Genomic DNA, 25,796 nt, shown 5'->3' with positions numbered 1-25,796 from the left:
AAACTGGTGCCAAAGAGATTTTGCCACTTTAGGTGGTACCAAATTCTGGCTTGGCCCATGAACTATCAAACATTCATCCAGGAAACAAAAACACCAAACAAATCACATTTTTACTCATTTTACTTATTTTGCATTGATCATGGTTTTAGTTGGCTGTTATTGTTGGTTGGTTTGCAATTCTAATATTCTTAGTTTTGTTCTCTTAAGGAGACACTGTCCATGCAATGTCTTTGAGTCTGATAGTTAACCAAAAAAGAAAGAAACGACATGGAATGTGTTTATTTAGGATGGGTAATGATTTTCTAATAGTCGTACTATCATCTTGTTCCTTTGCTTTTACTGGCACCTGGTGTCACAAACGGAAAGCTTTAGTCCAGAAAGAGGAAGGACTACAGCGCATAAGTTACACGTTAGAAGAAAGCACTAAAATAAAGAGACTAAGTCCCACCTTATATCGGAAAAATATGTTTGGTAGTACAATGGCGAGACAACTAATGTTTTCATCCAGTAGGAATTGTGCCCTGAATTACACACACTTGTTTGTCAATTTCAAAGATAATATAAGTCCATAGAGACAGTAAAGTAACATTAAGTTTTGTGTAAAACCACTCAATCAACGACATATCTTGCCCCCGCACGATATACATCACCAACATGTTAGTGCTGTAATGCCATCATCTACACATGGAAGCTCTTTGATGTTAGCTTCAGTCAAATTAGCTTCAGTAACTTTACTTTCACTCATGTTAGTTTCATTCTGAGAGAAACAGTTATGATGTCACATACGCGACTTTTGGGTTTGTGGTCTTTTGTAATTACGTATTTTCACAGTCTGATACTTCAACAGTTAAGAAAAATTGCAACTTTCTTGACTTAACATTATCTTTTAAACTGACAAAGGTGTGTGTAAACATTTGCTGTCTCTCGCCATTGACTACTGTACATATTTTATCTGAAATAAGTTGCCCCTTACTTAATAGTTGTCATGCAATAAAATGCAAATTAATTATTTAAAAGTCATACAATGTGATTTTCTGGATTGTTGTTTTAGATTACGTCTCTCTCTCAGTTGAAGTGTACCTATGATAAAAATTAGACCTCTACATGCTTTGTAAGTAGGAAAACCTTCAAAATCAGCAGTGTATCAAATACTTGTTCTCCCCACTGTAGTTCATTCAACGGGTTTCACACAAAACTAAATGTAACTTTTCTGTTTTACAACAAACTGCGACTTTCTTTACGGACAAAATGACCTTTTACATTAACAATCATCGTTTGTGTAATTCAGAGCACAGTTCAAACTGGATCAAAAAATAAGTTGTCTCTCGCCATTGACTACCGTACATATTTTTCCCGAAATAAGTTCACATGGGGCGTAACTGGAAGCAAGTGACACCTTTCCTCTTTGCAGGTATCAAACACCGCAGTACAGAGCACAACTCCAGCCTGATGATGTCTGAGTCAGAGTTGGACAGCGACCAGGACACCATCTTCAGCCGGGATCGACCCGTCCGCAGCAGGAACCGGCTCAGCGCTCAGGCCACCCGAAATGGAAATGCCTTCGGCTGACGGGACGGCTGACTCCTGGTGATGGAAAGGACTCGTCTGGGATGTTTGCACTCTGGCTGCGAGATGATTTAACTTTTTAAAGTTTAAAGGACTTTATTACCCAGAGTCCTGTCAGGTCGGTATAATGAACCAGTGTATCATTTCAGAGTCAAACTCCTTCGAAGGATGTGAGAATTTACGACCTGGAGGACACACCTGCAAATCCTTACACAAAAATTTAAGCTTGACGTCCAAATTTGGGCAAAACTGCGAGATACTTTGATAGGACGACCTCAATGTTTCGGCATATTCTTTAAATACAGACTTCTATGGAAGGCTTTAAAGAAGAATTTGGCATATCCTCCTCCCCAAAGCCAGCTGAGAAGACTTATAGATTCATCTCTGCATGAAAAGAGAGGTCCACGATGGAGGCTGGCCTAGCTTAGCACAAAGACTGGAAGCTGGGTGAAACTGCTGGCCTAGCTCCAACAAAAGAAGAAAAAAAATCCACCTTCCAACAACTCCCAAGTTTGTTTATTTACATCGCGATACATATATGTAACGATAGCTAGCTAAGTTGTGAAAATAAGGCTAACATCGCTGAAAGATAAGTCATCTCAGTAGAGATAAGCGTTTAACGACATTAGCCTTATTAGCTAGCTGTTAGGTTGCTCTTTTACACTTGGTGCTTGGAAGAGCTGCCAAAAATGAAAGTGACTGACAAACAGTCTGGTGAAAGTGAGCAGCTCTTCTAAGCGCCGAGTGTTAAAAAAAAAAAAAAGGAGTGGTAGTAGCCGCTGCGATGTCACCCGTTGGTTTGTGGACTACCGTTAAAGTCAGTCAATCTTCTGTGCTTGTTTAGTGTGAATTAACAAATCAACTGAACCCTATGAAGGTCCTTAATTCATTCATACATATTATATTTTTAATATTGTTAGCTCAAAAGAAGTGTGAACACAACAGTAACTTTCAACCATGGAAATTGGGCAAGAATTTAATTTACTTACCAAAAAAAGAAAAAAATCATCACAAGATGTAATATGACAATTTCCTCTTTAATTTTCCATTAATATTTATAGTCAGAAATACAAAAACTAATTCTTTTTCCCCCCACATTAACTTTGACTACAACAGTATATTACAATTAGAACCAGTTTCACATCATATTAGAGACACAATCTGCTGTACAAACCCAGAGAACAAAACTGGCAGTACAAACAAACAGTGGACAGAGGAAGATAAGTTACTGTCAAGAAAAAATTTAAAACATTTTACTTCTTTACTCTTCTGCATTTGCACACATGGACCCTGGTTATTTTGTATTGCTGATTTGACATAAGCACATACAACTAGTGTCCACTTTATTAAGTACACTTGCTAAAACTTTCAGAGGTTTTTTATTACCAATTATATCAATTATGTGTTTTAGCATTGAGGTCATAGTGTCGTACTCGACTGCATTATATTAAGAAGTGTTTCTAATATTATGCTTCTATGACCCCAGTGATTAACATGTAAGTGAATTTACACGTTTCTGACAATGTCAACATCATCTGAACACTATAAACTTTGTAAAGATGTTACGGCAGAGCTGTTGTATTGATTTGCAACAGATTGTACCTAATAAAGTGGCTCTGGAGTGTTTTATAAAGCTGGTTTAAAATGTTGATGAACAAGATCTGTAGTTTGTAATTACAGGTTTTTTTAATCTCATATGCATCTTTTAATTTATCTCAAAATGACGAGAACCATACTCCTAATTACTCTAATCTTTATGAGAACGATTCATTTTAAGCCAGCTTTAAAACCTTGAAAATCCTGCTTCATGTCAAAGGAATCCGATCAAGCTAACGGACCTACGAAGAACAAAGCTCCACTCATTACACTGGTTTGTGCTGCTCACATGCTCAAGGCTGGAAGAGTTTGCTGCCCTTTTCTTTTGATGCTACACCTGTAACCACACCCAACAGTGATGTGTCCTAAGTACAGCAAGGTGACAAGTTAACCCATTGGAGGACAGAGAGGGTTACGGTACTCTTAAATAAAATCTAAATTAATCAAAGTACTGTTCAACAGTGTAAGAAATAAAAATCAATTAAATGGCACTTGACATTGGCAACCATAATTTTACTTTAACAGAGGCTCAGAAAAAGCTTGGCCAGGATTAAAACCAACACAGTAACAAGGAATTTATTTAACTTCAAAAACTAATTATTTTTTATCTACACACTGAAATATGCTAAATAGATATTTCATATCTATTTCTTCCCAAAAATGTGGTGCATATTCAAACAATATTGACATCAGGCCATGTATTCAACATTTATATTTTAGAAATACTCAACAGTTATTAATGAAATGTCTGACTCCTAAAAACAAGGTGTTGGGCTAATGTTCCATACAGAAGAAAAATGTTTGTTTTGTATAAATGGCCCATGAATTATTACAAATGAAATTGTGACTTACTTTTGAACCCTATGTGTTCAAATATGCCAGCATATCATAAAAAAAATACTGTTATTATATTAACAGGCCTACTACAGGACATCAGGATGGTCAGTACAACAATGATTTTTATGAAAAACTAGCTAAAGGTTTTGTGCTTTTTAAATTTATTTTAAATCAGTAAATCTACAATCTACCTTCTCCTCCATGGCTAAGTGTGCCACTTTCTGTTTTGAACAAATATCTATGTGCTGCTGGAGAAGGTTCAGGAGGGGGAAATAAAAAGCTGCCTTCACGTCATCTGAGTTATCGCAATTTCCCCTTGTAAAATGGCTTTCGGGTCAACTTCCAACGTGTAATTACAACTGGGAAAGCTCTGATATATTAGACTTGGAAATTACTAATACGAAAGTACCAGCTTCTTCCTGTTGCCAGTAGGTAGCGCAACGACTATGAGAGGATTCTGACATGTAGATGTCTTGAGAGCGAGGCATTTATCAAGCATGTACAGTGAAGTTACAACAACTTACTGTTTCATGGCTAAACAGATGATCGCCGCCGCGCCACGGTTGCGCCCATAAACAAAAATTCACAGCGGAACTTTTCTAAAGCGGTGTCTTCAGACTGCACTGCAGAAATTTTAAGTTGATCCGATTTATTCTGTAGCAGGAGATCATTGAAGTACAAAGCCTGTAAGTGGCCTAAAAACAACTTATTTTGTAGGGGGCAGACCTGTATGAAATGTACATTTTTGCCATCTCCAACATGCAAAGTTTGTTTTGCAATTGATTTGGAAGAAAATAGAAATAATTAGTAATTCCTTGCATTTCAATAGAGAAACACCTCCCGTAAGCTGCTCCCGTTCTGGTGGACCACCATAGGACCTTTATTTCAGAAAAAATATTTGCAATATAATATAATTTTTGATCCCGTTTGAAATGTTCCCTGAATTACACATGATGTTTGTCAGTCTAAAAGATCATTTTAGGCAAGAAATTCAGTCTGTTGTAATACTGTTGAAGTATAAGACTGAATATACGTAACCAGAAATCCAAAAGTCCCATGTGTGATGTCATAATAGCTTCTCTCAATGACTGAAGCTAATGTTACTGAAGCTTTTAAATTACACATGCTTGTCAATTTAAAAGATCATTTTAGTCAGGAAAGTCAATATGTCGTAAAACTGTAAACTAAAATTTACTGAAGCTAACGTCAAAGAGCTTCCATGTGGTAGGTGATGTGATGACAGGACCAGGATGGAATATAGCTAAGCTACCGAGGTAGTAGCAAGCAAGCAATGAACATTAGCTTAGCATTACAGCGCTAACATGTTGGTGACGTATATCGTGCGAGATGAGAGATTTCACACAAAACTAAATGTTTCTTTATAGTTTTATGACGAGTTGCGACTTTCTTGACTTAAATTATCTTTTAAACTGACAAACAGCATGTGTGTAATTCAGGACACAATTCAAACAGAATTTAAACATTAGTTGTCTCTCGCCGTTGGCTACCATACATATTTTGTCCAAAAAAAGGTCAGAGCGGAAAGAACAGACTTAGGCTCTCTATTGGGTGCTCATGCCCAAATAAGATTGTGTTGTATTGTCAATTGCCACAATTGTCAGTATTAAGTCCCCCAATAGAGCCTGCAACCAGTAGAAAAGTAACCACCAAGGATTTTATACCATGATCACAGAGAATCCTGGATTGTGATAGGCCAGAGGTTCATTATTTATTTTTCATATCTCATGTAATGTCAGCATGTATTGTACATAAGATTTTTGGACAGCAGAAACTAGGCACAGCTCGTCTGTTGGTCTTAGGATTTCAGGCTCTAATATAGGGATGAAGAAGAGTTTGGACGGTTTGGTGTTTAATATGTCCTCTGTGCAACGACAGTTGCAAAACTTTATCTTCTCTGATGTGAGCTGCTACCAGGCCTGGCCAACTAGCCTATTACTTTCAGCAGTAACCTAGTTTTATTTACAAGGCAAACTACATAATTCTGTGCCATTGCAGGTTACACTAGCAAAAGCCCCGCTCAGGACTGGAACGTCCACTGTGTGGGAGACTGTCCCGGATGCTGCTATATCAGTGTAGGCTAACCTTTTTATATACAGTCTATAAAGCTAACATTAGCATGTCTGTCCTCATCTTTCTTTTTATTCAAGGGAAGTTTATCCAAGATGGCTTTGCCTAACTCATCAAGTTTAAATCTTTTTCCTCTTGTAAAAGTTTTTATTGTTGTAAATATGAACAATAAAGCTTAAATCTAACCTTTTGTGTTGCTTGTCTGAGTAAGTCTTTTTGTGTGTTCTGCTCTGGTTTTAACATAATCCCTCTGGCCAATCAGAAGTGAGTTTCCTTTAGATCTTTGTATTTAGCACTATTAATGCATAACATACCATCAGCATACTGATTATAAAATATTTTTGTGATGTAAATGTTAAACATGTTTCAGTATCTAGATTAATTAAATAAAAAGAAACATTTACCTAAAAGTCTTAATAACTGAACTTGTGAGATAATTATTGCCTAAAAGATTTTTGTCTTATTCTACGTAACAACAGTTTCATATGAGAAGGCAACAGATGAGAAATTAAAAAAGGACCTTGTTTCACTTTTCGGACCCGTTTTTATGATTTGTGAATTACCGTTACTGTTTTCAACACAGACTCTAATTTTAAGGGTTCTTTTGTGTTATTGTTTAAACCAATTAAAACTTGCATTACTGCATTTAATTTTATTTCATCTGAGAGTGCAGTACCACTGGACGTCTGACGTCGCTGCGTCCTGTATCATGGTTTGAGGCTACCGAGGCACATGTACTTAATTTCCAGATACTCCTCGATGCCGTACTTGGAGCCTTCACGGCCCAAACCGGACTGTTTGACCCCGCCGAATGTGGCCTCTGGGGTGGACATAAGACCCTCGTTGACTCCAACTATCCCCACCTCCAACGCCTCTGCCACCCGCCAGATCTGACTCACATCCTGCGAGTAGCAGTAACCTGAGATCAGAAAAACACGTGCACGTCAGGGTTTACAAACCAAGAGAAGGAGATCTTCAAAACCAAAGACTGTCCTGAGATCAGACCAACAGAACAGGTCTTAATGGGTCAACAATGTTGTTCCAAGGGCTCCTCCAAATGTTAAGTTAGGAGGGCAGGCAAAGAGCAGTTCCCTTATTATTTTCATTACATTTGACTTAATCAGTGGCTTTCAAAACCCACCAATCTTGAGAAGTAAAATAGGTGGTTAAAGGGCAACATTGGGATTTTTCAACCTGGACTGACAGACTCAGACCCCTCCAGAGAGAGACCTTTGTTTTAAAGAGTGAAATACTTTTTGTTTAAACAGAAACGGTCACTAAATTGCTCTCCTTTAAGCCACCAGACTCCATTGATAAAAACAGTAATTTTACCTTACTGGTCTACCTCTGGTTTCTTTGGTGTTAATCTGTGACTTTGGTCACAAACAAACAAACAAACGCAAGCAACAATATCGCACAATAACAAAACAGCGATGGAGGCAGTGGTAGATCAGGTAGACCAATGGAGTCTGGTGGAGTTTAGGTGAGCGATATAGCAGTTTCTGGTTATACAAAAAAGGATGAAACTCTTTTTAAAAAAGGGTAAATCTCTGTTAGGATCCATTCCATAACGTTGTCAGACACTTAATGATGACAATCTAAACCTTTCAGTGGCAAAAACAAGCACTTTAGTGGATGCATCACCACCTCCGCCAATCACTTGTTTGTCTTTGAAGATGCACTGGATCGTCAGTGTACAGAAGCTGACTTTCACATCACTGCCCAGACTTGTTTTTATAGTCTATCATTTAACAAACAGTTCAGCTCAGAAAGATGCACTCACCTGCCAGTCCAACATTAGATGCATTAGCAATCGCCAGAGCCTCTTCCTCTGTGTTGAACCTGTAAATCAGAAACAAAAAGTTTCTGGTTGGTCAACAAAACCTCTTCAGCACATGAATACAAGCAGCTGACAGCAGCTTTCACAGGTATCATTTTATTTCCTTCCACTATAAGCTTGTTCATATACAGTATGAAATGAAATGACAAACTCAAGCAAAACTCAAAATGGTCAGAGTTTCTTTATGTGAAATGAAAATTGTAATTCATTTATAATTAAAAATGGTGATAAACAAAGAAATATCTGGTGTTATTTTAATGCAGTTGCCCTCTTGTTTTAGCCAAAATCTGAGTTTGAAGCTACTTTAACTAAGAGACAAACAACATTTATTTATAATGACCTTCCTCAGCTGTCAGCAGTAACTGTATGTGGTATATTAGGGGTATATAAAAATGATATCTAGATATTTTCTGGAATTTTTGTCAAAACGCTTGTTAACAGGGGTGGGGAAAAAAAATACAGCATAGTTTTGTGATATTAAGTATCGATATTTTATTATATAAATTGCAGATGGGAGTTTTAACTTTTTGTACCTAGAATAATAAAATCTATTGCTTTTTTAGTCCACTAGAAAACTTAACAGGACCATATAGGAGGACTGAAAAAGTGATATTAACAAACAGAGGAATGTATCTTTTTAGATAAACTGATGTTGACAAAGTTTGACTTTAGGGACCTAATAGGAAGTTGGAAAAAGGTAATAAATTGCAATATATCTCAATATAAATATCATGATAATATCGTATCGTGGGGCCTCTGGTGATTCCCACCCCTACTTGTTAATAGGATATTAACTGTTGTTTACTAATGACATAAATGGAAACAGGTCTTTTTTTGGATTTAAAACCAAAACATTTCAGTGAAAACACTGAAATCACCAGCACAGTATTACTGACATCAAACATTATAGGTCTGAGTAAACAATTTTATCTGTTCCTATGTACTAGGAGTTCTTAAGTTTTTCCTGGAGCCTTTCATATTTTTGATATTTTGTGCAGTGGGTAGTTTGTCGTCTTTAACGACAACTATTAAGATATCATCATAGACAATATGTGGCATATCCCTAGTGTATGTACATGTGTAATACTTCAGTTTGAATGTTAAATCCACGTGACATGAATACACTGTAGAGACTCGAGTAAAGCTGATTCCTGTTGGCGTGCCGACCTGATGACGGGAAGCAGCGGGCCGAAGGTTTCCTCCTTCGTGCAGAGCATCTCTGTGGTGACGTTGGCCAGCAGAGTGGGCTCCATGAAGGAGCCGTCCAGACGCTTCCCTCCCTTCAACACCTTCGCTCCCCGGGACACTGCATCTGCTATCTGCTGGGCCACCTGGGAGACAGAAGGTGTCAGGTGTTGAACTCTCTCTCTCTCTCTCTCTCTCGATAGATATCTCTCTCTCTCTCTCGATAGATATCTCTCTCTCTCTCTCTCTCTCTCTCTCTAGAGATCTAGAGATATAGCTAGAGAGAGAGAGATATAGAGATATCTAGAGAGAGAGAGAGATATATCTATCTATCTCTCTCTCTCTCGATATAGCTAGAGAGATATATCTATCTATCTCTCTCTCTCTCTCTCTCTCTCTCTCTCTAGATAGATATCTCTCTCTCTCTCTCTCTCTCGATATAGATAGATATATCTATATCTCTCTCTCTCTAGATATATCTATATATCCATCTCTCTCTCTCTCTCGATATAGATAGATATATCTATCTATATCTCTAGATCTAGATATATCTATATCTATCTCGCTAGAGAGATATATCTATATCTCTCTCTCTCTCTAGCTATATCTCTAGATCTCTAGAGAGAGAGAGATATATCTATCTATCTCTCTCTCTCTCTCTCTCTAGATATAGATATATCTATCTCTCTCTCTCTCTAGATATAGATATATCTATCTCTCTCTCTCTCTCTCTCTAGATATATCTATCTCTCTCTCTCTCTAGATATATATCTCTCTCTCTCTCTCTAGATATATCTACCTCTCTCTCTCTCTCTAGATATAGATATATCTATCTCTCTCTCTCTCTAGATATATCTACCTCTCTCTCTCTCTCTAGATATAGATATATCTATCTCTCTCTCTCTCTAGATATAGATATATATCTCTCTCTCTCTCTCTAGATATATCTACCTCTCTCTCTCTCTCTAGATATAGATATATCTATCTCTCTCTCTCTCTAGATATAGATATATCTATCTCTCTCTCTCTCTCTCTAGATATATATCTCTCTCTCTCTCTCTCTAGATATATCTACCTCTCTCTCTCTCTCTAGATATAGATAGATATATCTATATCTCTCTCTCTCTAGATATATCTATATATCCATCTCTCTCTCTCTCTCTAGATATAGATAGATATATCTATATCTCTCTCTCTCTAGATATATCTATATATCCATCTCTCTCTCTCTCTCTCGATATAGATATAGATATATCTATATCTCTCTCTCTAGATATATCTATATATCTATCTCTCTCTCTCTCTCGATATAGATATAGAGAGATATATCTATATATCTCTCTATATCTCTCTCTCTATATCTCTCTCTCTCTATATCTCTATCTATAATTAGTTGGGTTTTTTTTTAAATAGGGGGTAGGTGATTTGTTTCACAGCAGACAGAAGCAAACAATATACAAACATCAGGTAAATAAAATCCTTTTAAAGCAAGAAAATAAATTCAGAAATACTGTATTGGTCCGAGTATAAGACAGTTTTTCCCCCTGGAAATGCGTCTTAAAAATTACCTCTTATTTTCAGGAACTAGCTCTTTAAATGATAATATACAGCCACAGCTGAGGAGCAGTTATGATGCCATGGTAGGCTGTTGTTTTTAACATCTTTTGAGTAAAATAACGTTTTTGATTTCTTTTTAAATAAAATGGGCACAAATAAATTACACTGTACATATTATTTAGCGGTCATTTAAATGTGACCATTTCATTTAAAAACATATTGAAAATGTTATTTTATTTAACAGATGTTAAACAACCATCTTGTTGTTTTATTCAATGTGTTTTTATCATCACAGAGTACGGTCTAAACCTGCTCTTTTATGAAAAACGCTATGAGGTAACTTGTGATTTGGCGCTATACAAATAAAATTGAATTTATTAGAAATATTTTCAAATAAAATTATTTTCTTTATAAAAACTAGTTTTGGTCTTCTTTTTGGTTTCCAAAAATGAGTCTTGAAAAAGGGGGGTCATCTTATAATCAGGGTTCTCTTATATTCAGACCAATACAGTACATAATAACACCATCATACGTTATAGAAACAAAACAATAACAAAAATAAGTGACCTCATTATATGAATGATAATAAATACCCTTCATTTTTCCAATCTGTACTGTTGTTTACCTTCTCTGCAGCTCTGCTGTTGATGAGCGGCCCCTGGGTGGTGTTGGGCTCTGAGCCATGTCCCAGATGGAGCTCGGCGTCCATCGCTTGGCTCAGCTTCTCCACGAAACGGTCGTGGATGCCGCTCTGCACCAGAAACCGGTTCGAACACACGCACGTCTACAAGAAGAAGACGACAGAAAACATAACCACATGACCTCGGTGTCAAAACAGCAGACCAAAACATTCAATTTTCTTCTGCTCCCCATGTCTGTTCTTTAGGCAAGAAATGTTAAATAACAAAATGCTTTGAGAAAGGTTCATTTGCACAATAACAAATTCAAAGGAAAAAAATGTAGATTTGTCCAAAAAAAAGTCACTTACGGTAACATAAAACGGCGAGAAGCAGCTGTAAAACAGTGGATATATCTATCTATCTATCTATCTAGATATCTATCTATCTTTATTTATTTATTTTTTTCCTTAAATGAAATGACACTGAATCAGAATTAATCCATTCGGTCCCATAACATTTTTAAAGAAGAGCTGCATTATCAATGAGCATGAGCAAATCTTTTTACTCCAATTCAAATTAGCGGAGTGCTAAACTGGCTCGGTGCACCTGCTCTATGGGCTGTCCTATCTGTCTATGCTGTCTGGCAGGCTACGTGACACGCCCCCTGAGATAATGTCCTGGATTAACGTACTTCTTTTAACCCAAAACATGTATTCCTGAAGTACTTTTGGTGCCTAAACCCAATCAAACAGTGCCCGTTTACATGACACGGAAGATATGGCTTCATCACGCACCATTGAGCTGTTTCCATAGGACAGAATAGAGTCCCACCTCCGACGCTGTGCTCTCGTATTACCTGTCCAGAGTTCCTGAACTTGGAGGCCATGGCTCCGGCCACCGCCTTGTCAACATCAGCGCTGTCGAACACAATGAAGGGGGCATGGCCACCCAGCTCCATGGACGCCTTCTTGACAGTGTCTGCCGCGAGTTTCAGCAGCACCTGAGGAGGAGATTTAACTGCTGAACGGATGGAATAATAATAACAACAACATTTACACAGTCACCTATTATTATGAAAATGAACAAAAGTATTCCTGCTGGTGAGAAACTCTGGGAATGAAAACAAGTCGCAAAACATCTTCAGAGTAAATATTAAAGGAGGTGTTATTCTGCTCATTTTCAGGTTCATAATCTTATTTAGGGGTTGTACCAGAACAGGTTTACATGGTTTAATTTTCAAAAAACATCATATTTTTGTCACCCTGTGTTGAAGGCTTCGTTTTAGCTATGGAGTGATGCATCTTGTCTCTAAATGATCTTTGTTGGGAGTTGCACATGCTCAGTTCCTAGTTAAGGACTACTAGCCAATCAGAAGCAGAGAAGGGCGGGTCGTGAGAAGCTGGTAAACAGCTTCAGTTCAGCTGTAGGCTACATGTTGCCGACTAGCTTAGCAACATAGACTGGAGTTTCAGAGTGGTGAGTTATTAATCTGTAACAAAAGTATCTTTCATCCATAAAGTTTTAACTGAACTCTGTCTCTACATCACAGGAACAACTTTATGTCCACTGACTGCCTGGAGGGTAGCTAGTGTTTGGAAGGGAGAGGAGAGCTGTGTGCTGCAGCTCACTGTTTTTCCACCGGCGTTTTTGAGGGCGTGTCGGAGTAGTCGTTTGGCGAGCGTTATGATCCGCGTTTAGCTAAGGGAAATGGCTGGACTACAAACAAGCTGTTTTCAGGCAGTTCAGAGCAGAGTTTTCTGTGGGCATTCGCTTCGCAAACCTAGTATATGCACAAAAAAGATGTATAACTCAATAAAGAAGAGGGAAAAAGCTAAAAAGCAGAATACCACCTCTTTAAGTAAGTGTCAGTCCTGACTTAAGTCAAGTCATTCAAAAAGCATTTTAGTTTCACAGTCTGGCAGAAGTTAGTGGTGAAAGAAGTACTTTTACTTATGTAAAAGTAATAATACTTCTTACTCCTGCATTTAAAAGTTTACTTTAGGGCTGAACGATTAATTGCATTTGCAATATTATCGCAATATGATAAAACAAGATTTTCTAATCACAAAAGCTGCGATTATACTCTGGTCACATGTCACGAAAAAGTAAAGCACTCTGCAGAAGAAGCATCAACTTTCCACGTTACGCTGTACCTTGACTTCTTGTTGTCCAACGGCCTTAAGCTTGACAGAAGCTGACACTACAGAAACTTTAGTGTCACACAGGGAATGAAAGTAGCAGCCACCACCCGCGAGTAACTTGGTGGTGGGTGAAATCGTCGGGCCATCCGCCGCTTTGACGGGCAGGAAAATGTGTGGTAAGGTACGCTTATTGTGGCGATCGCCGCCTGCATCACACACAGGCACCAGTCAGCTCAGGAAATATCTGTGAAACGGCGTTTCAAACCAAACTCACAAGTCCAAAAGAGGCGTAGTCTGTCCCGAGTTACTGCCTGGTTACAGCCAGTGCTGCTTACTTTTGAATAGAACCTAAAACTGAGTATTTTGTGTTTGCTTACTGTGATACAGAAAGATGGACTCCTAGGAGATTTGAACTGAGAGACTCATTAATCGGTGGTTGAACTGTGGGTTTTGTATTGAGCGTTTACACACTCTGGTGAACTTAATTTTTCTTGTGCTCTGTAGGCCGACCTGATATTATATCATATATTATTTAATGCTATGACTTGACTCAAATTATCTTTCTCATATTATACAGTGGGTACGGAAAGTATTCAGACCCCTTTAAATTTTTCACTCTTTGTTTCATTGCAGCCATTTTCCAAAAATCAAAAAACTTCATTTTATTTCTCAGTAATGTACACTCAGCACCCCATCTTGACAGAAAAAAACAGAAATGTAGAAATTTTTGCAAATTTATTAAAAAGGAAAAACTGAAATATCACATGGTCATAAGTATTCAGACCCTTTGCCGTGACACTCATATTTAACTCAGGTGCTGTCTATTTCTTCTGATCATCCTTGAGATGGTTCTACACCTTCATTTGAGTCCAGCTGTGTTTGATTATACTGATTGGACTTGATTAGGAAAGCCACACACCTGTCTATATAAGACCTTACAGCTCACAGTGCATGTCAGAGCAAATGAGAATCATGAGGTCAAAGGAACTGCCTGAAGAGCTCAGAGACAGAATTGTGGCAAGGCACAGATCTGGCCAAGGTTACAAAAAGATTTCTGCTGCACTTAAGGTTCCTAAGAGCACAGTGGCCTCCATAATCCTCAAATGGAAGACGTTTGGGACGACCAGAACCCTTCCTAGAGCTGGCCGTCCGGCCAAACTGAGCTATCGGGGGAGAAGAGCCTTGGTGAGAGAGGTAAAGAAGAACCCAAAGGTCACTGTGGCTGAGCTCCAGAGATGCAGTCGGGAGATGGGAGAAAGTTGTAGTAAGTCAACCATCACTGCAGCAATCCACCAGTCGGGGCTTTATGGCAGAGTGGCCCGACGGAAGCCTCTCCTCAGTGCAAGACACATGAAAGCCCGCATGGAGTTTGCTAAAAAACACCTGAAGGACTCCAAAATGGTGATAAATAAGATCCTCTGGTCTGATGAGACCAAGATAGAACTTTTTGGCCTTAATTCTAAGCGGTATGTGTGGAGAACACCAGGCACTGCTCATCACCTGTCCAATACAGTCTCAACAGTGAAGCATGGTGGTGGCAGCATCATGCTGTGGGGGTGTTTTTCAGCTGCAGGGACAGGACGACTGGTTGCAATCGAGGGAAAGATGAATGCGGCCAAGTACAGGGATATCCTGGCCGAAAACCTTTTCCAGAGTGCTCTGGACCTCAGACTGGGCCGAAGGTTTACCTTCCAACAAGACAATGACCCTAAGCACACCGCTAAAATAACGAAGGAGTGGCTTCACAACAACTGCGTGGCTGTTCTTGAATGGCCCAGCCAGAGCCCTGACTTAAACCCAATTGAGCATCTCTGGAGAGAACTGAAAATGGCTGTCCACCAACGTTTACCATCCAACCTGACAGAACTGGAGAGGATCTGCAAGGAGGAATGGCAGAGGATACCCAAATCCAGATGTGAAAAACTTGTTGCATCTTTCCCAAAACGACTCATGGCTGTATTAGATCAAAAGGGTGCTTCTACTAAATACTGAGCAAAGGGTCTTAATACTTATGACCATGTGATATTTCAGTTTTTCTTTTTTAATAAATTTGCAAAAATTTCTACATTTCTGTTTTTTTCTGTCAAGATGGGGTGCTGAGTGTACATTACTGAGAAATAAAATGAAGTTTTTTGATTTTTGGAAAATGGCTGCAATGAAACAAAGAGTGAAAAATTTAAAGGGGTCTGAATACTTTCCGTACCCACTGTAATTTGATATTTCTTCTCCACCTTTGCTCAGAATAATAATTCATGCAATTCATGCATCACCTAATTTCATCATAACACAGGCCTCGCCTACAAGAAAGAACCGTGTATGTTTAAACTATCTAATATTGTGTTGGTCATACTGTACACTGATTTATTGCTTGTCTGTTTTGAATAATACAGAAGAGCTTAAAAAGTTATTGTATATTAAATCGCAATTAGATTGTTTTCAAAAATCGCTTTATCCGCTCTAGTTTACTTCAGTAAAAGTATTAGAAATAAAATACATTGAAAGTAAATACAAGTAAAAGTACTCGTTGTGCAGAATGGACCATTTCAGAATGATATTTGCTAGTTTAGGTTTTTTTGTGGATAATTCTTCATTTTAGTTTAGTGTTTATTAGTTTTAGTCTTTGGGACTCTGTGGCTTTCTCACAACTTTCACCGCCATGATGCCTGGCGAAGGACATGGACTATAAACTGGCAGCTAAGAAACTGGATTACATATCCACCAAAAATACTAGGCTTATATAGGCCCTGTGAAATAAAATGACAAAGACAAAAACAGACATTTACTCTGTAATTTTACTTTTACAGTTAGTAATTTTTTTTTGTAAAGCCTCATTTTTGTTTCAGTTAACAATAATGTTTTTTCATAGTTTTCATTAACAATAAAACGTTGACACTGACATGTATTTATTTTATTGCACATTCACTGACGCAGACCAGTCGAGAAGGGTCCGGCTGCAGACTGCAGCTCAGGTGGCGTGGCGATAGTAATGTTTCCAGACATTTATGACAGTGTGACAAATTTGCAATCTTAATATTATATAGCGTTAGTGAGAGGTGCTACAGTCCGCGACTGGACGTTAATGGTTCACCAAACAGTGTTTATCAAACATGAAGTCACCCTCTCTCGCAGACAACTAGCAGAGGGCGCTGCAGGTAGGACTCAGGAGCTTACCTTGCCAGTGGCAGTGGAGCCAGTGAAGGAGATTTTGGCCACCAGTGGGTCAGTGCAGAGAACCTCCCCGACTGCCGGCGTCTTCTCTCTGGAGCAGGGAACCACATTTATGACCCCTGCCGGGATCCCCGCCTGCTCCGCCAGCTGCACAACACCACATCACAATGTTCAAACTCTTGGTGAAGTTACAGAAAAACCTGGAAACTAAACAGCACAGAGGTTCAAATAGAGAGTATTAAAACCTGACCTCAGCCAGAGCGAGCGCCGACAGCGGCGTGTCCTCTGCCGGTTTGACCACCACCGTGCAGCCGGCGGCCAGAGCAGCTCCAACCTTTCTGGTGATCATAGCGCTGGGGAAGTTCCACTGTGGGACAAAACAGCAGTTACCAGATTAATGCATTTCCCGCTTTCAAATGACAAGTTGCAGACTTAAAATCTCCGCTTATCAATATGTTTTATATTAACAACTAATCTAATTAACTCTGTGTAATGTTGTTCTTATGTCGAAGTGACAGTGCATTACTCTACTGATCAATAACGGTAATGTAAGGTGAGGAATCAATTCTTGTTACACTGTGGTAACAGATTACTGTCATCTCACTCATCAAACACATGGCATCTGCTGCTGCTGCGTGACGAAGCAGCACTCCTCGTTGTCTCTCAAGCTTAAGAAGCAAATTAGAAAAATAAAAGAAGTCATTGCCCAAATTCTGCTTACTCCGTTTAATCAACTGCGGTTAATTATTTCATTGACACCTTAAACCTGCATTCTCTGTAGCAGCCAGCAGAGGGCGACTCCACTAGCTGCAGAAAGAAGTGGGATTGTACCTCAGTGAACACTTTCCTAATGAGTTTATGGTCTCAGTCACTGGTTTCAACACAGCATGATGTTCACTTTAGGGATGCACAGAATGTTGGGCCACCGAAATTAATCAGCCGAAAATAGTAAAAAAATGCTTTCGGTGTTCGGCCTAATATGTCAAAAGGCCGAATAAATTTTACTGAACAATTACGTTGAAATGTCGGCAGTGTGGAAGCATTTTAAAGTTTCCGAGAAAGACGTAAAAATGGCCGTTTGCATACTGTTCTGCTGAATTGTCTCCCAGCACATCCACTCCATCTGTGACTGACGTCTTAGAAAAGAACAGCTTTGAGTGTTTCTGTGAGAAGGCAATTAAGCTAGCCGCACCTACATTTGGAGTGCACACGTATTCAAGCCTTTATGGTAAATCCACTGAAACAGCCCAGTGCAAGCTGACAGGCAGGTTAGCAACTTTATTCTGTCAGTTTGTCTCTTTACAAAGACAAGTGTTGCAGGATGAGCCACACATAACCAATAGAAACCAAAATAAAGTTTAACCAGCGCCGTTGAAAAAGGACATTTTGGTGTACAGCCATGCTAGCAGCTCTGTGAGGCCATCACAGTGGTGCTTTGAGCTAAATGCTTGCAACAACAAGAAAGTCATTGTTGTCCATCCTAGTTTGCTTGTTGCTTAGTTTGCTAGCATGCTAACATTTTCTGCTTTGCATTAAACACAAAGTGCTGCTGAGGCTAATGAGAATAAACTAAAGTACAAATTTACACTTTGACCTGATGATGGCGCTAGATTAAAAAAATAAGATCACCAAAGTCAGACAGATTTGTCCTCTGCAGAACATGAATAAACAGAATTTCATGGAAATCCATTCAATAGTTGTTGAGATATTTCAGTCTGAACAATGTTTTGGACAGGTTGACAGCATGGCTAAAAATAACCTCCTAATTGGCTGCTCACCGGTGTGATGATGGAGGCAACCCCCACAGGCTGTTTGAGGAGGAAAATCTTACGGTCTTTGGCAGGTGACGGGACGATGTCGCCGTAGACCCGCCGAGCCTCCTCCGAAAACCACTCCAAGAAAGAGGCAGAGTACGCAATCTCCCCGAGAGACTCCCGCATGGGTTTCCCCTGCAACACACAGCATCAAACAATGAAACTACAGCCACTCACACACTAACAGCAGCATCTGTTCAGACTCAAGAGACAACAGTTTCAGACAGGGACTCCTGCTGACTGCCTTTGTTTTTAAACGGAAACTACCGTCTAACTACCGACAGTTCTTGCTCTGAAATCTTGTGAGGTGAGTTGTTGTTGTGAGTCAGAGATAGATAGAGGAGTTTGTTGTGTTGGAGTAACATTAGGAAATAAAGTCCCGCTAGCATCTCCTCTCATCCCTCGTTTCCACCGGTGTCTTCCTGCAACAACTCGCCTCTCACAAGATATTAGGATAGGAAATGGATAGGTAGCATCGCTGGTTACGGGTCATACATTTGTAAAAAAAAAAAAAGAACACAAAGTTTACTTTTTATGTTTCATGCCAAACATCTGGCCCATCCCACATGAGATTTATTATAGTTGTTATTATTAAGCATTTTCTCCTCTAAACCTCTTGAATAGATTCATATGGATACTTATTGAACAATCTGGAAGAAATTAATATAAATATTATGCAGCAAAACAAATGTATCTGGAAACGTTGCACAGCCTCAAGCGTACACGTTTATAAAGATGTGATACATTAAGCTTTTAAAATCTATGAAACCTCCAACTTTGCACCAAGAGTTTGCGTTTTGTCTCTGCTTGATACTCACGCTCTCAAACGTGATCAGCTTGGCCAGGTCTTCTTTGTGCAGCGTCATCAGCTCAAACCATTTCCTTAACAGGACACTCCTCTCCTGCAGGACAACCAATCAGATCACATAAGGAGTCCGGACACTGAAAACATTTTCCATCACTGGAGCTGGTTTAATTGCTTTTTTCTTTGCAAACAGTTCATGTTTTGAAGTTGAACTTGGCTTCACATGAACAGTGATTAAGACAATTTTGAAATATTGAAACTGAAAAATGTTATATTTTACGGAAAATGATGTGCTCATGTTGAATTTGATGTGAGCAACATGTTTTTAAAAAGTAGGGACTAGTGGCAACAAAAGACAACAACAAAAAGTTGTGAAATGCTAAAAGAAAACACCTGGTGGAACATCTCACAATTTATTAAGTGAACAGGTTAGTAACTATAGTACTGACTGACATCTTTACTGAAGTCACAATTTAAGAATTAAAGCTGCAAGCAGTGTTGGGCGGCTGTGCCACTCGCTTCGGACGCTGCACAAACGTGTTAATCATCACTTCCTGTGTCCACTTTGTTGCTACATAGCACTTGGTGCTACGACTGTAAGTGAATATTGGCATGCAGATGTGTTTGGGGCGGGACAGTTATCAAGCACGTCAAGTTTTTTGCACATGTGAGCATGTAGACTGAAGTTACAGCAACTTCCTCTTTCATGGCGAATCATCGATTTTGGATATCACAAAAACTCACCGTTTTTACAACTTTTAATCGTCAATGGAATTAGATTAGGAAGGGAAAATATGAAGTCGGTCAGACCAATTCTCTAGGAAGAGTTTGTTAAAGTACGCAGTGTATAAAAAAAAATCCAAAAATGACCATAAAATTAAAAACGGCCGACTTCCTATTGGGTTTAGGGCATCGCTCCAAGAGGCTTTTTTGTATATCTGGACATGGTACATGTGCCCCAGACATTTTGTACATTGAGGTAACGGGGGCTGCTTCGTGGAAGATCACTTCCTATTGCCAGTTTTGAAGTTGATATGGCCAACCTGCTAGGAGTAGTCCATTGTAGCATAAAACATGACATTTCCTGTTGCCAGCAGGTGGCGCTATGACTGTCAGTGAATGTTGGCATATGGATGTGTTCAGAGCAGGACTCTTATTATCCATATCAAATTTGGTACAGATGTGAGCATGTATATTGAAGTTATAACTTCCTGTTTCTTGGTGAATCGTCAATTTTCGGTGCCATGCCACAGGCACGCTCGTGAACGAAAACTTACCGTTTGTGCAACTTTTAATTGTCAATAGGTTCAGACTGCACAGCGATAATTTGAAGTCAAATGGACTAATTCCCTAGGAGAAGTTTGTTCAAGTACAAAGTGTGTAAATTGCCAAAAAGGACCATTAAATCCAAAATGGCTGACTTCCTGTTGGGTGACTGGCATCGCTCCAAAAGGCTTTTTTGTGAGTGATTTTGCCACGCCCATGTGAGAGACCCATAAAAAAACAAATTTTTCACCGCGCCTGAATTATGTTGCAGAGTTTGGTGAGTTTTCGAGTATGTTTAGCCCCACAAAATTGAGGTTACTATGCAGAAAAAAAAAAATCTTCTCCCTCTCAAAAGAAAAACAAACAAAAACAGATCCAATTCTGCAGCGGTATAGCAATGGGCTAGTCAGACAGTTGACTAGAGGGAGCACTTAGGTAACATGATCTTGAAACTTCACAATGATCGCTTGTGGGGGGTCCCCCTGTTTGGGTTTAGGCAGCAGGCTTCTGTGAGCATGATCAAGTGTTGGAGTGTATTCCAGCCCCAGTGAATCTTGCAGTAGCTTTGCCACTGATCTTTCCATGCAAATATCCCGGAGGCTTTCGTCCACACCGATAATACAGCAATTATCTTTGTGTTGCCTTGACTCTAGATCTTCCGTCTTGAATGTTAGCTGGTTGACTTGAGAAGACAGCACAGAGAGTTGTGACTCTAGTTCAACGAGGCGGTCGGAGTAGTGGTTAACGCCGTCCTCCAGGCTACGTAATGATGTAGTCTGTAGCTTAAGCTCCTGGTTAGCAGTCTCCAAAGCTTCCTGTGTTTCGGAGCCAACCATGGCTATTTCTCCACGCAGCTCCTTGGAGAGGTTCTCTATCTTCGCCTGCAGGTCTGTCGACAGTATCACCGTGTCTTCTGCCATGACAGTTTGTTCTTTGATGGCCTCCATTATGGTAGCGACGGCCAGCGTGTCTGCGGGTGACAACACCACCGGAGAGTCCCGAGGTTTTAGGCCTTTGTTTGCTTGACATAGGCGCAGGCGTTACTCAAAAAATAGAGAAAAAAGAAAAAGGGACAGCAGCTACTGTGACATAAGATGTTAGGGATGCACTTTATTCAGCTGTTGGGTTGTTTTAGGGGCTAAAATGTAACAAAATTGTTATTTTCATGCAGAGCTCATGGAAAAGTGCGTTTTAATGTCATTGCTCTCGAGCACCCCCCAACATGAGATTTATTTTTGTTTTTTACCGTGGTATCAAACTGGTATTGAGAATCGTGGAATTTTACTGATATCGTTATCGACCACAAAATGTCTGCCTATTTCCTACTGAACATCACATCATTAAATGATTCAGAGAATCAGAAGAAATCTCTGTACGCAAGGCAACACTGAATGGCCGAAGATTTTACTTAATTTTACTCGTGCATATGTTAAAAAATATATTATCATAACTGTTCTTAATGTTCTGCCTCAAAAAACACAATTAACCATCTGGTTTCTTCAACTTTCACTCAGGAGCACAAATCAGCCTTTAAACCTGAAAGAAATAATGATTTTACATTTATCTTGATAATTACAGATATTACATTTTTTTTTTACAGTGATAACATTTTTGGCCATATTGTCCAGCTCTTTGGTGATAGATACACTGCTCAAAAAAATAAAAGGGAAAACTTAAACACAATGTAACTCCAAGTCAATCACACTCCTGTGAAATCAAACTGTCCACTTAGGAAGCAACACTGATTGACAATCAGTTTCACATGCTGTTGTGCAAATGGAATACACAACAGGTGGAAATTATAGGCAATTAGCAAGACACCCCCAATAAAGGAGTGGTTCTGCAGGTGGTGACCACAGACCACTTCTCAGTTCCTATGCTTCCTGGCTGATGTTTTGGTCACTTTTGAATGCTGGCGGTGCTTTCACTCTAGTGGTAGCATGAGACGGAGTCTACAACCCACACAAGTGGCTCAGGTAGTGCAGCTCATCCAGGATGGCACATCAATGCGAGCTGTGGCAAGAAGGTTTGCTGTGTCTGTCAGCGTAGCGTCCAGAGCATGGAGGCGCTATCAGGAGACAGGCCAGTACATCAGGAGACGTGGAGGAGGCCGTAGGAGGGCAACAACCCAGCAGCAGGACCGCTACCTCCGCCTTTGTGCAAGGAGGAGCAGGAGGAGCGCTGCCAGAGCCCTGCAAAATGACCTCCAGCAGGCCACAAATGTGCATGTGTCTGCTCAAACGGTCAGAAACAGACTCCATGAGGGTGGTATGAGGGCCCGACGTCCACAGGTGGGGGTTGAGCTTACAGCCCAACACCGTGCAGGATGTTTGGCATTTGCCAGAGAACACCAAGATTGGCAAATTCGCCACTGGCGCCCTGTGCTCTTCACAGATGAAAGCAGGTTCACACTGAGCACGTGACAGACGTGACAGAGTCTGGAGACGCCGTGGAGAACGTTCTGCTGCCTGCAACATCCTCCAGCATGACCGGTTTGGCGGTGGGTCAGTAATGGTGTGGGGTGGCATTTCTTTGGGGGGGCACAGCCCTCCATGTGCTCGCCAGAGGTAGCCTGACTGCCATTAGGTACCGAGATGAGATCCTCAGACCCCTTGTGAGACCATATGCTGGTGCGGTTGGCCCTGGGTTCCTCCTAATGCGAGACAATGCTAGACCTCATGTGGCTGGAGTGTGTCAGCAGTTCCTGCAAGAGGAAGGCATTGATGCTATGGACTGGCCCGCCCGTTCCCCAGACCTGAATCCAATTGAGCACATCTGGGACATCATGTCTCGCTCCATCCACCAACGCCACGTTGCACCACAGACTGTCCAGCAGTTGGCGGATGCTTTAGTCCAGGTCTGGGAGGAGATCCCTCAGGAGACCATCCGCCACCTCATCAGGAGCATGCCCAGGCGTTGTAGGGAGGTCATACAGGCACGTGGAGGCCACACACACTACTGAGCCTCATTTTGACTTGTTTTGAGGACATTACATCACAGTTGGATCGGCCTGTAGTGTGGTTTTCCACTTTGATTTTGAGTATGACTCCAAATCCAGACCTCCATGGGTTGATACATTTGATTTCCATTGATAATTTTTGTGTGATTTTGTTGTCAGCACATTCAACTATGTAAAGAAAGGAGTATTTAATGAGATTATTTCATTCATTCAGATCTAGGATGTGTTATTTTAGTGTTCCCTTTTTTGAGCAGTGTATATATATATATATATATATATATATATATATATATATATATATATATATATATATATATATATATATATATATATATATATATATATATATATATATATATATATATATATATACACACATACATACATACATACATACATACAGGTTTTAGAGCAACATATGGAAATAGATGACGTCTCTTTCAGGTACCCTGTAAGAGGTTTAATAACTGTGTGTGATAACTGACTGTAATCACTGACCATAAACTCACAGGTCAACCTGACAAGCTAGAGCAGCAGTATGACTTCATGTATTCATGTAAAGTTTGTGTTCTTACATTTTCTGCTACTTTATACTTTTTGTATATTGTACTTCTTACTGCACTATATTTGATAACTTTAGTTACTTAGAGTCAGATCATTACTAGAAAATATAACTGACTAATTAATTATGATGTATTATTTTAGATTACTGTTAGATTACATATAATGCATCACTTTTCACAATCAAGTAATATAATTATATATTATCTTAAAATGGACCCTTCTGCACAAGGAGTACTTTGGGTACTTTATGTTTTGATACTAATACTTCAGTACTGGTTCTGGGTGCAGGACTTTTTCTATTCCACCACTGTTGCTGTTAGACTTTGGAAATCAATAAAAAAAAAAAATCAACTGTGTTGAGTAATACATGTCTGATAATATGCTGAATTACAGAAAATCAAATAAAAAGGTTCAAATACTCTCATAAACCACTTTATTAACAGGCCCAACATCAGATTGCCTCAGATACAAAATACACCACCGTTCAGAGAGCAAATGCCGTCACATGACCCTCCATTGAAATATTTCAGTTTAACACTGTCGCGTTTAATGGCAAATATTCATGTTTTACGAAAGAACCCAACACATTTCTTGAATAGTTGAGAGACTATCTTCACTTCAACTTATAGGACCAGGATGGCTAACACTTGGCAAGTCGTGCGTGGTTGTTGGTAAGGCTTTAAGCACTCCATGTTCATGCATCTTATGCCCAAAGCGTGGGGCGGGAGGCAAAACGAAACTAAATGAAACTTTGGATTTTATCTAAATATTGGGTTTTCTGGTGGATTATACTTAAACCGAATTAAATTCTAGTTCCTATCCTTTCCTAAATACCCTGTGTTGCAGTGTTGTGTGTCCTTTTCTGACGGATATGCAACATTTCCATTAAATTGAGTTTTTTTCAAATGGAGTCCGACTGTGGCGGTTTAGCCTACCTTAGCAGTGTACTGCTTCCAGGAATGAAACGCCTTGTAGGCAGCGTCCACAGCCTGCTTGGCCTCAGCCGGGCCACAGTCTGACACCTTGGCTATCTCCTCCCCGGTGGCCGGGTCCAGGACGGGGAACACCGATGCTGCAGAGACCCAGCGGCCGTCAACGTAGCCCTGCGTCCGGAGCAGCGGAGCGGCGACATCCAGGCTGTAGCGTCTGTGCATGACGGCGGGCAGGCTGGGGAAGACCTGCATGAGGAAGCAGCGAGTCCTCAGCACACAAAAAGAGGACATACCGGGCGTGAATGTGTGTGTAAAGACGCTCACTGTTTGCTGGGTGAAGGGTTTTTACGTCGCCCTGCAGATCTTTGACCTGCTGCAGCTTTCTGTCGGTTTCAACCGGTCCGGAGGAGAGACGCGTTTACCACGTGACACCGCACAAACACAAACGCTGAGGCGTTTAATGTGTGGAATAGAGAAGCCACCAGGAAAACAAAAATACATCAGATAGTCAGAATTTGTGTAACAATGCTATTATTATTTATTGCTTAAAGTCACAATTGTGAGATGTAAAATCATAATTTCGCAATTTATAATTTATCTGGTAATTGTGAAATTTGACCTTTTTTATTTTGATTACAAATATTTTTTGATACTCAGAAAATATTTGTAATCTCATAATTGTGATTTATTGGTCTTTTAAAAAACTCTCACCACAAACCAAGTTCATATTTTTTCTACATAACATGATGCCAGATATTTAAAGAACAGACGCACAGTTTATATATGATATGTATGGAAGCCCTAAAGGGCCCAACAAATACATTTTATTTGCTCTGTTTTCCCAATAACAATATAATT

The 25,796-nt window shown here is 39.7% G+C and overlaps 2 protein-coding genes across 4 annotated transcripts in view; one reads left to right on the top strand and one right to left on the bottom strand.

The window, feature by feature from the left end:
- The window catches only part of kiaa0319 (KIAA0319 ortholog), a 32,236-nt gene extending 28,035 nt beyond the window's left edge, over positions 1–4,201 (top strand). For both annotated transcript variants that reach the window (XM_038710344.1, XM_038710345.1), the window contains one exon: positions 1,412–4,201. In XM_038710344.1, the coding sequence (XP_038566272.1) occupies positions 1,412–1,569 (158 nt within the window). In that variant the 3' untranslated portion in view covers positions 1,570–4,201. The remainder of the gene's footprint in view (positions 1–1,411) is intronic.
- aldh5a1 (aldehyde dehydrogenase 5 family, member A1 (succinate-semialdehyde dehydrogenase)) lies at positions 2,585–25,392 on the bottom strand. 2 transcript variants are annotated; one of them, XM_038710348.1, is made up of 11 exons: positions 25,263–25,392; positions 24,942–25,184; positions 19,231–19,314; positions 18,377–18,547; positions 16,849–16,965; positions 16,602–16,745; positions 12,146–12,289; positions 11,295–11,453; positions 9,095–9,258; positions 7,871–7,929; positions 2,585–7,006 (listed from the first exon to the last, which is right to left on the bottom strand). In XM_038710348.1, exons 2-11 carry the CDS (start codon positions 25,158–25,160, stop codon positions 6,795–6,797), a joined length of 1,473 nt encoding a protein of 490 aa, XP_038566276.1. In that variant the 5' UTR covers positions 25,161–25,184; positions 25,263–25,392; the 3' UTR covers positions 2,585–6,794. The 2 variants fall into 2 exon arrangements, with proteins under 2 accessions (XP_038566276.1, XP_038566275.1); XM_038710347.1 differs by having other exon boundaries at positions 24,942–25,341.
- Positions 25,393–25,796: the final 404 nt, after the last annotated feature.

The sequence above is a fragment of the Micropterus salmoides genome, unplaced genomic scaffold (genome assembly GCF_014851395.1).
Source record: "Micropterus salmoides isolate LMB-PRFRI ecotype aquatic unplaced genomic scaffold, ASM1485139v1 Ms_hic_scaffold_11, whole genome shotgun sequence".
NCBI lineage: Eukaryota > Metazoa > Chordata > Actinopteri > Centrarchiformes > Centrarchidae > Micropterus > Micropterus salmoides.
This window is presented reverse-complemented; position numbering and strand designations above follow the sequence as displayed.